The sequence below is a fragment of the Urocampus carinirostris genome, chromosome 8 (assembly GCF_059441175.1).
Source record: "Urocampus carinirostris isolate Australia breed hairy pipefish chromosome 8, RoL_Ucar_1.0, whole genome shotgun sequence".
NCBI lineage: Eukaryota > Metazoa > Chordata > Actinopteri > Syngnathiformes > Syngnathidae > Urocampus > Urocampus carinirostris.
The window spans coordinates 12,465,845-12,477,530 of record NC_142356.1 but is presented as its reverse complement, the minus strand read 5'-3'; the positions used below and the strand labels follow the sequence as shown (position 1 = coordinate 12,477,530).

Below are 11,686 nucleotides of genomic sequence, written 5' to 3'. Positions count from 1 at the left end.
AGACTCTGGGAACGATTTCAGTATGAAAAATCACCACTATATGGCAGGATCAGACCGTTGTCAACAAATTTAGTGCCGAGGTGGCACATATGCAGAGTACGCGCAGAGAGGTGAGAAAAGCGAAGCTATAACATAGATATAGGAAACTAATGCTTTGGAGCTTTACTCCTTCTAAAAAAGACGACAAAGGAACTTTGTCACCATTGGGACAGAGAGAGATTTCATTCGTGCAACATTCATGTATAAGTTCAGTGTTTTTAATAAAGTGTTATTTTGCAAGCTCAGTGCCATTGTGTTTATGGAAAGCATTGTTTAGATTTAGGGTATCAAAATATATAAAGTTCTGCCGGAAATGCATCTTTACACTAAAAGACGTTTTTCACTGAAACGAGTATTTTCAAGAAATTAAGCAGTGTTCAACTGTTGTTTACTACACAATGGTAAATCCTAGAACCATACTTTCTTATGAAAGATGAAGGTTCAAGATTATACTTTACTGTTGGCATCATGTTCATTCTTATCTTTTTGCACACCTTCCAAAAAGTTTTATTCCTGACTCATCAGTGCACATAATATTTATCCAAAGGTTTTGAGGATAATCAAGATGCTTTTTGGCAAACATAAGACCTCTTGTGAAAGCAGTGTTTTTCGCCTAGGAACTCTTTCATGGATGGCATTATTGGCCAGTGTCTTTCTAATAGTGGAGTCATGAACACTGAACTTAACTGAGGCCAGCAAGCTGCATGTTTTTCAAAGTTTTGCAACATCCTGGATGAGCTGTTGTTGCACTCTTGGGAGTAATCTTAGTTGATTGGTCACTCCTAGTAAGGTTTGCCACTGTTCTCAGGTTTCTCCATTTATGGAAAATGGCTCTGACAGTAGGTCGCTAAAGCCCTACTGCCTTGGAAATGGCTTTGTGATTTTAATGACTTTTTTCTCGAGATTAAATCTGGTTGATATGTTATAGTGTGATCTTAAACGGGCAGTCCATGCAAGAAAAACCTCTAATGTGGCAGATTTGAAACAATTTTTAAAGGAAAAATGGGCCAAAATTCCTCCACAGCGATGTGTAAGACTCATTACCAATTAACGTAAATGTTTTATCTCTTTTATCGCTGCCAAAGGTGGCCTCACTCGCTATTAGGGTCTGATGGTGTATTATATTTTCACATAGACAATACAAACCCATCAGGTCCTATCAAATGGAATCAACATTTTGTACAATATGGACAAAATATTCAAGCTCTGAATAATTCAGTATATTGCTGTGGTAAAATAAAAAATCCCACATAAAAGAACACAAAGCAACTCAGGGCAGGTGGAATGAGACTAGCCATCTGGATTATATTGTTCTATCTACCACTGCCCCCTCCCTCTATGTGAGCTTGCACGCATGCCTGCACACATATGCACGTACACACAAAGATGCAAGCAAGCACATGCTAGGGTCAGGTCAAATTTCATGCACTATGTTTCTTCCGATTCTCAAACATGTTGAAAATAGGTGACTGTGGGAAACTGCAGTATTTTTGATGAACTATCATTGAAACACTGATCAAAAGAAAAACATGATTTTGTTACTCAATGCATAAATAGAGCACATGAGACAACCAAGACGGCATTGGAAATGTATAGTGTTGGCTAAATGTGCTTGGCCCTAAATTTTGATGCCTTGTTTCTTGCTAAGAACCATAAACGCAGCCTCTCTGTAATCAGTATTATGCTACAGACACACCAAAGGCGAAATCTCGCGTCTCGCCAAGTGCTTGAACTGCTTCTGCTTTGGCGGCACGTCACAAAAGAGAGGAGGAGGCGCTCACGCTCTACGGCAACAAAACAAAGATACAAACTAGCCAGATAACTCTCCCTTTTTGTGAGGCGCTTTGGTGCTACATTTTGGGGGTGGTTATTTCATGGGGGTGGTTATTTCATCGCTTCAATCCGCCACTACTCGCGTGAACCATATTGACTTCAATTAAACGTGCTGCCCAATTGTGTCTGTTGCATAGAAGCTAGGCTACGTACAACTGAGTCGGCGTCGGAATAGAAAGCAATATCGGGCTCCAAGTCCAACCTACTGTGGAGAGGCTATGTAAAAACTCTCACAAGCCAGGAGAGCAACTGAGGCGCCGGGGAGAAAATGCAATAGCGGGGCCGCAGATAGGACCCACTGCTACGGCTAGGCGAAGCCACCGCTGGGCCTGTATCTCACCAATACTAGATCCATTACCCATGAAAAGTCTGACCTGAAGCTACAACATGTGGAAAACCACTAAATTTAGGATGGTTGTATTTTAATTATAATGGGGACCTGGCTCAACCAAAGGATACCTGATGCTAGGGTGCAGCTAGCCAGCCGCTCTCTAAATAGCTTTCTTACACTGAAAGAGGAAGCATTCCAATTCTGTTGTACTTTTGTATAACGATGATAAGAACCATTTATTCAACTGCAACTCTGTTTTTATTTGAAGATCCATAGGTGTTGTTCTGTTAAAGTCGTATATTCTCAGTCGGGTTAAGACATCATTCCGACGTAAGTTTAACCCATGACGGCTTGTATGAAGGGGCGTCACTACTTCCCAGATTTTAATTTTCCGCAATGGCGTTCTGGTTCTCATTAACCACAATAACCGAGGGATTACTGTTTTGTGAAACGCTGGTAATTTTTATAAAGTACAAGTCTGAAATATGTAACTGTGTAACAGCACACACAAAAAGTTTCTTTGAGGTCTTGTTTCTCCTTGTACTTATAATAAAATGAATATAATCATGAAAGAACACAAACATCCTCCACTCATGTGGTTCCTCTCTCATGACTGTCCATATGACTAGGAGCACCACTACACTACACAGTCTGTTGTGACAACACAATGAGTTTGGTGTGTTCCTTTGAATAAAATCAAATAAAGTGGATTACACTGAGCTTATTTAATTTTTATTAAAATTAATGAACTTGTTGATAGTGATTGCTCAACAGAATATGAGATATTTTAGATCAATTAGAGCAGGGATTTGGGAGCTAGAGCCCATAGATTTTGAAATTTTCACTGAGGTCCTTTGAACCCATCTATCTCAGGAAATACTACGTCAATTTTCACAAAACATAATTGTTAGAAAAGGGATTCAACAAGGATTTTAATCTGCAATCATCGCCAAAATCTGTACATTATTCCAGTAAAGTAATCCCTCGTTTATCGTGGGGGCTGTGTTTCAGAAAGAACCCATGCTAGGCGAAACCTATGAAGTAGAAACCTTCAATTCTTTTACAAAAATTGCACAACTAAATACACTGTTATATTTTAAAACCAAATAACAAATCCAAATTGCGGTTCAGACGTTTGTTAAACAAATAAAAGTACTGTATTAACTTTGAATTTATTTATTTTTGCAAACAACTACTGTACCTTTAAATAATAATAAGTGGGAGATTGTTTAGCCAATCAAAATGCACAATGCAAAACTGAAGAAGCAAACCATGAAAAGTGAACAGTGTTATAGGGCAGGATTACTGTACTTAAACTATAGCAAATATTTTGACCTTTAAATGTACCCTGTGAATAACAATCTCACGCATGTTCTCTACAACATGGAATAAGAAGTATACACTTTTAGGTGGAGAGAATAAGGATTCAAAGAACCCATACCCTCAAATATTCATGCTGGAGATGTCAGTCATTGGACGTTAAATCACGTTGTAGATTACACAAGCCCATTTAGTTTTTAAGGAAACTTTGGGGTACTGGTTGATTGTGAGGGCACAACACTAAATCTAAGATTTTAGATCAATCGGCGCTGCGGCTCGGGAGATACAACTTGCAGAAATTTGGAATTTTATGCAAAAACTATTCTATGTCTGCAACCAGCAGGCCAATTCTCACAAAACATGCATCACGAGATAGGGAGAATAACAAGGGTACACTCATTATCACGAGTGGTTCATATTTTAGTGTTATCGACTTTCAGTCCTTCCATCTATCATCTTCCGCTTATCGGGGTCTGGTTGCTGGGGCAGCAGCCTCAGCAGTGAAGCCAAGACGTCCCCATCCCCAGCCACTAAGTCCAGCCTAGAGACGTCGTCTCTCCAGCGTGTCCTGGGTCATCCCCAGGGCCTCCAGCCGGTGGGACATGTCCGAAACACCTCCCAAGTGAGGCGTCCAGGAGGCATTCTTATCAGATGCCCGAGCCACCTCAACTGGCACCTCTCAACGCGGAGGAGTAGCGGCTCTACAGGATGACCAAACTTCTCGACCTTGTGATAAATGTTAAATGAAATGATCTGCATTTATATAGCGCTTTTCAAGTCAATGACTTCCCAAAGCGCTTTACAGTGTGCTTACATTTCCCAATAGCGGCCTTGTATTGCAGCCATGTAAGACGCTAACCTGCTTATTGGGGGTATTAGGGGTTCAGTGTCTTACCCAAGGACACTTCGACATGTAACACGGACAAGCTGGGATTCGAACTGGGATCCCTTGATCCCAAGACGAGCGCTCTACCTCCTGAGCTACTGCCGCCCCAACAATGTGGCTAAGAAAGCAATTATCGGCCAGTTTATCGTTATTGACACAACATGAAATTTGTCGTTCAGACACTGCCCGACTTACGAACGAGTTAGGTTCTTTTGTTACCGACTTCGCAGTAGACCACTGAATGTACTTAAGAAAATGCACATATTTGTTTTGTTTACTGTTCTACTGCTGCTAACGTCCCTTTTCTTGGTTTTAAAAATGTTTACTTGATTTCAATTTATTATTTATTTGCCTGTTCCTAAAAACGGATAGAGGTTTATTTATGAGTTTGTGTCTCTATGAACCAAGCATTTATTTAAGATGCGGCATTTTTATCTAATTTTGTACAAATACACAGTATGCTCGATAAAAATGTATCTTTGATTGTACCCATTTTTGTTGTTATTTCATCAGCATTGCCCACATAATCAAATCAACTTTATGCTAAATTTGACAGGCATGATAATGGGTCAAGGCTTAGATAGGAGACAAGGGTGAGGAGGAAATACCATATTTATTTGAGTATAATGCGCACCCCTAGCTTTTTTTCATTATTACAATGGTTATAACATGTTGTTTGACTTTTTCTCAACTCAAACTAAGCATTGCAAGTGACAAATGTTGAATGTATACGGCAATCATTGAAATCATGTTTTGACAACTATCAACACAATATCAACATCAAATTTAAAAAGTATTAATTTAATCTCCTTCACAGACCGATTCATCATTGAATACGCCAAAGAGTTGTTTCCCTTGTTTTCAAGTCAAGTCAAGTCATTTTTATTTGTATAGCCCTTAATCACAAAGAGTCTCAAAGGGCTGCACAAGTTATTGCACAGACTATTATTTCAGACTATTATTACACCATCCCCTGATCTGGAACCAACATGAGGGCAAGGAAAAACTCAAAAACCTCAACATGAGGAAAATGAAGAAACCTTGAGAAGTGTGTTTATTTATATCTTTCAGGTCGACTTTCGAATTTCTTCATTCTCTAACATTCACCTCTGGTTCTTGACTAAACATAGAGTAATAATAAGATGTAATCTAATGCATGTTACACACAAATAAATACCGCACGTGCGGAATACACTGATTTGAATTCAAACGCACCACCTCAAACACCTGAGTCTCTTTGGTATATCTCACAGTATCTCGCCTGCCCACCTCAAAACAGTTTCTCCTTGGATCTATACAATTCACATAGGTCAGACTTCAAAGCATTGAATTTCTCCTAAAAGGCGAGATATTCTGATCCCTGACTTAAAAAATAATAAATATTTATCCGGTTGGTTTGGACACAAGGAGAAGATGGATGAGGAGCGAATGTTGAAGAGAATCTACAGAGCAAAAGTAAATGGGAGGAGACCAAGAGGAAGGCCACGATTGACATGGATGGATGGTGTTATGAGTGCACTGCAGGAAAGAGGTCTAAATATAATGGAAGCTAGGGCTCTTGTTGGTGATAGGAAGGAGTGGAGAGGTGTTGTAAAAGGATAGTGAGATATTTGGACGCGTTCTAAGGGATGGGCAGGGCACCTCTATGATGCGGAAGGGGTAAACCAGTGAAAGCTGTCGGGCCCTGTTATTGAAGAAAAGAGTGTGTTGTGTCACCCTGACCTGAGTGACATTGCTGCTTTTTTGTGCCCCGTTCCATCTGGTGGGACGAAAGCTTAACCAACTTAGGTGCCGAATGCCTAACTTGTTTTGGGTTGGGCATTTGGGTTGGCCATGGTCCAAAAATGTTTGTGTGTGTGTGTTGCTATTTTTCCCCCTTTTTTAATGTCTTTGTTATTGTATGTGTTTGCCTTGCAGTGGGTCACCCCTCGAGGGATAGGACCAAGGTAGATAGATAGGTAGAATATCCGGTTATTTGACTAATCGTTAATAGTCAGTTCGTTGTAGCACTCCTTTTTCAATTGCACCACAAAATTCAGAGAAATCTAGGGGTATGATATTAAATTCTGTCCCCTTAAAAGAGATTTCACCCAAACAACATTACAACAGTAACACTGTGTGTGAAGCCATGTCTGCACACCACATACACGCGATTCCTTCATGCCACACATCCACACTCTCACCTGTATCTTGTCTGAACTGGTGCATGGACTGTAGATCAATAATGTAAGGAGAGAGTCGACTCTCCACCTGGCCAAGAACCACACTCCCCCCGCGGCAATCCCCACTCCGGATCGCCGCCTCGATTTGATGCGAGACGGCAGAACTGTAGGGCCGCCACCGTCCGTGTTCGTTCAGCCATTCCCAAACCACCACAGCAGATGCCACAAGCATGTTGGTACTATTGGCCCTGCAAAAGAAATCAAAGGTTGTGATTGCTAAGTAAAAAAAAATGCAGCTTTCTCATGTTATCAACATAAATAGCAATTATTAGAACAAGAAGAGACGTTGTTGTAGCTTACATGAGTGCAGCGCAGAGCTAAAGCCAGGAGAAAGCGAAGCATTCCTCTACAAAAAAAGCGAAATTCCTCGCAATATCACAAGAGCGAATTATGGTAGCTTTTGCAGACGGCGTTTTTGCAAAAACCGTGTAGTGAGTCAATAAGTAAAAACACTGAATTCACGATCAAGACAGTCTACCTTGACAGGTTTGTCTTTTGCTACCAGACGCGATGGACACGCCGATGCGTTGTTGACTTAAAGCGAAGGCCTTTTAACATCTTGTGGCATTAAATCCTGCACCTACGAGGAATGTATTGACGCGGTAAATACAAATAAAAGGCAGCGTTTTGGCTGGTATGGTCGTTGCGAGATACATTTCGAAATGCATTGTTCCGCACATGAATTCGATAATCCAAAAAATCGGTTAGTGTTTTTCTCCCTTGTTTGGGTAAAAAAAAAAGTAGGAGCTTCCCACCAAAACGCAATATCAGTAGTAACAACACTCCCTCTCGGGTGCAACCCGGATCTGAAAATAGGTTCCACGGCAAATATTGTAGTTTTAAAGGGACAGTGTGTATGATTTACTATCTACTAGTGTTTGAAAAAATTATTAAAGAAAAAATATGTATTGGGGTAGTAAGCAAACATGCATGAGTTATCATAAAAATGTGCATTTCTTTTTGATACTTGTAGGTGGAGAAATTTGAACTTAGGGTTAGGGTAGAGCGCTTCGGCCATCCTGAAATAAACACAAGTCAGCAAGGTTGGGTAGGGTTACTTTAACTGGATTACTTTCAATTACTTTTGGATTACTCCAATACCAAATATGATAATAAAAGACAAAAGACACTAAATATGAATAAAATTACTAAGTTTTGTGCAGGCTTGGGGAGTAACGGAATACATGGAACGGCAAAAATGATGTTGGCAAGCTGTTTGGATTTATTTTCATTTTGTTTCTGTCGCATTTTATGTTAGTTTTGCCGGGGATCAAAGAGATCAAAGCCAGGAGAGAAAGCTTACCACGTGTTGTGAGTCATAATCTTATTCATATTCAGTTTCTTTTGTCTTTTATTAGCATATATTGTATTGAAGTAATCAAAAAATAATTGAAAGTAATCAAGTTAAAGTAACCCTACCCAACTCTGCTAGTCAGACAACATAACAGGGCAACATACTAAATGTGTTCAAACAATTGTGAGAAGGGAATTTTTAGTGTAAAACTAATAGTGGCGGGCTGTGCATTTCACACCTAGGCCTTCAGTAGTGCTATGTCTGAATCAATCCAACCTTCGATAACTATTTAATGCATATTAAAAATTTAGTGTAGCTCCAGCTGCGATACATGTCAAGAGAAAACATCAATGATAACCTCAAAAGTGTATTAGTATTGAGGTAGAGTGCTCGTCTTGGGATCAAGAGGTCACAGGTTCGATTCCCGGCTCCTCCGTGTTATATGTCGAAGTGTCCTTGGGCAAGACGCTGAATCCCTAATGCCCCCAATAAGCAGGTAGGCGCCTTGCATGGCTGACTCTCTATTGGTGTGTGAGTGTGTGTTTGAATGGGTAAGTGTGAAGCACATTGTAAAGCACTTTGGGAGGTCGTCATTGACTTGAATAGCGTAATATAAATGCAGACCATTTAACATTTTTATTCAATTCTTTTTCCTAGTTGGAGGTAAGATCTTTTGGGAGGGCTTTTCTCTCGCAGTTTAGTTATTTTCATATTTTCTCTTCGAGGAGGAACTGCACAACATGCACACGGTTCGGCGCACTTATTTGAAATTTTACTTCACCTTGAGTCATATTATTCTGAAGTAAGAGTACTTTTACTTGAGTAACTTTGGCACCGCACGAACTTTGGCGCCGAAGTGCACACTTGGTTTGAAGGACCGAGCCCAGAGTAAACCCAAAGATGCACCTCGGCGCCGAAGCAGCTTGGGTTTACTCCAGGCCCAGTCCTTCAAATTAAGTTAACCGGTAGGGTTCGGGTTTTTTATACTTGCGGGCCAGGCTGAATTTTTTAGGCCCGATCTTACCTCTATTTCTTATTGATTTATTTCATCTCTTTTGTCCATTTTTCTTGCTTTTTTTCTTTATCTTGTCTTTTCTTTTTTTCCCCTTTTCTGTTTCCCTTGCTCCCTTATGTTTTTTCCTGTTTCTCTTTTTCCTCTTTCTTTTCGCTATTATTTCCGTGGTTTTGTTTCTTCTGTCTTGCTTTTCTTTCTTGTTCTACTTTTATTTCATTTGACCCCTTTGCCTTTTCTGTTTTTGCTTTTGTATTGTTTTATTCTACTTTTTCTCTCGTTTATCATTTTCTTTTGTCCCTTTCTTTTAGTTCTTCCCAATAGAAGAGAGCAGAACATTTTTGCATTTTGGTCCCTTTGAGTAGTTTGTAGCAGTGCGTAAAACAGCAATATCTAGTGGTCAAATACTACACACTGTCCCTTTAAATAACTAACTTTTCAATCACTACACGTTGCTCTGTTATTTTAATCATACATACAATAAACTGGCATTTAGGTGCGTTTACTATCGATGGCAATCTCCAGTAAATCACATTTTCTGCCTTTATTGTTTGAGCCACTTTAATTTTTCTCACCTGCTGATGTGATTTCCAATATCCACCATCCAAATTCCAGTATCGATGCAAACTTTCACGGGAAAATCCGTTTAAGTCCCCTCTGCCTCTACCATTGCTCCCTTTTCTCCCGTAATGGTTCGAACAAAGGCGAACAAGTCCGCTTTGTTGCAAAGAAAACTGGAGTAGTCCATGTAAGAAAGGCATGCAATAGAGATCCGGTAGAAAAACGCAAATCTAACTGTACCATTTTAAAATGGAATCCCCAAAGTGGTCTATGATCGATTCTCTGTCCAACTTCATTCCACAATGGGCAAACCGAATGGAGAACTCGTATGGGTTGCAAAAAGTGGAAGACTTTCCCCGCCCCACACCAATTAGCGTACAATGCCAAGTGAAAAAGTGAAACAGGAGATGGGATATTTCAAGATGTGTCACGTAGATTATATCACAATTTTCGATAGTTCTTTTTCAATAATTTGATAACAGCATTACAGTAAAACAAAAACAAACGTCTTTTAGACTGATGCAGGTTGACAAGGATGTGAAAAGTAGACTCTTGCCACCGAGTGGTGGAGCCTCGACATTACATTGGCATCACCCCTGGTACACACATTTATGGACATAGATAGATAGATAGATAGATAGATAGATAGATAGATAGATAGATAGATAGATAGATAGATAGATAGATAGATAGATAGATAGATAGATAGATAGATAGATAGATAGATAGATAGGTAGGTAGGTAGGCAGGCAGGTAGTTAGTTAGTTAGTTAGTTAGTTAGTTAGTTAGTTAGATAGATAGATAGATAGATAGATAGATAGATAGATAGATAGATAGATAGATAGATAGATGGATAGATAGATAGATAGATAGATAGGTAGGTAGGTAGGCAGGCAGGCAGGCAGGCAGGCAGTTAGATAGATAGATAGATAGATAGATAGATAGATAGATAGATAGATAGATAGATAGATAGATAGATAGATAGATAGATAGATAGATAGATAGATAGATAGATAGATAGATAGATAGATAGATAGATAGATAGATGGATGGTTGGGTAGGTAGGTAGGTAGGTAGGTAGGTAGGTAGGTAGGTAGGTAGGTAGGTAGGTAGGTAGGTAGGTAGGTAGGTAGGTAGGTAGGTAGATTTGGTTGGGTGGGTGGTTGTTCAGTTGGGTGGATGGATGGATGGATGGATGGAATGATGGTTTGATGGATTGAAGGCTGGCTGGCTGGATGGATGAATGGATGGATGGATAAAAAGATAGATAGATAGATAGATAGATAGATAGATAGATAGATAGATAGATAGATAGATAGATAGATAGATAGATAGATAGATAGATAGATAGATAGATAGATAGATAGATAGATAGATAGATAGATAGATAGATAGATAGATAGATAGATAGATAGATAGATACTTTATTCATCCCCGTAGGGAAATTCACACTTCCACCAGTATTCTTGTGTTGAAAAATAAAATAATCATACGTAAATGGGAATATAATACATAAATACCCAATATAACGTGCTGATACAGAGTATTTAAATAGTGCTACATAAAATACACACTGTAATAAAAATAGGGTAATATGCAAATGTGGGGGTGTGGTTTAATGTGGGCATTTACTCCCCCGGGTGCAGTTAAAGAGCCTCATGGCATGAGGACGAAATGATCTCCCCAGTCTGTCCGTGGAGCAAGACTGTAACAGCAGTCTGTCATTGAAGGTGCTCTTCCGTTTGGAGATGAACATCCATCCATCCATCCATTATCTGCACCATTTATACTCAGTAGGGTCGCGGTGGTGGTGGAGCCCATCTCAACTGTCCTCAGGCAGTGGGCAGGGGACACAGAGACAGACAATCCGCTCGCTCATTCACACCTAGGGACAATTTAAACCAGCCAATTAACCTGACATGCATGTTTTTGGAATGTGGAAACTGGAGTGCCCGGAGGAAACCCACGCAGGCAAGGGGAGAACATGCAAACTCCGCAGAGGAAGGCTGGTAGGTGGATTTGATCCCATGACCTCAGAACTCTGCCGCAGACGCGCTAACCACTCAGCTGCCGTGCGGCCCCATTTATGGACATTTCGAAACTTCAACTTTTGATGTAGCATTAGGAGTACGCATATTTAGACAAAAATGTTGGATATAAGATTTTCATTGTCTCAGGGTCGATTTTA

General features: G+C 39.9%; 1 protein-coding gene across 2 annotated transcripts in view; it reads right to left on the bottom strand.

Moving 5' to 3' along the window:
* LOC148360728 (E3 ubiquitin-protein ligase DTX4-like) overlaps positions 1 to 9,790 on the bottom strand; it is a 41,404-nt gene extending 31,614 nt beyond the window's left edge. The window contains exons 1-2 of one of the 2 annotated variants that reach the window (XM_088341624.1): positions 9,513 to 9,790; positions 6,593 to 6,819 (exon numbers count right to left, since the gene is read on the bottom strand). In XM_088341624.1, coding sequence (XP_088197750.1) covers positions 6,593 to 6,819; positions 9,513 to 9,541 — 256 coding nt within the window. In that variant the 5' untranslated portion in view covers positions 9,542 to 9,790. Of the gene's footprint in view, positions 1 to 6,592; positions 6,820 to 6,931; positions 7,079 to 9,512 lie in introns of those variants that run through there. The other variant, XM_088341625.1, reaches the window with a different exon arrangement.
* Positions 9,791 to 11,686: the final 1,896 nt, after the last annotated feature.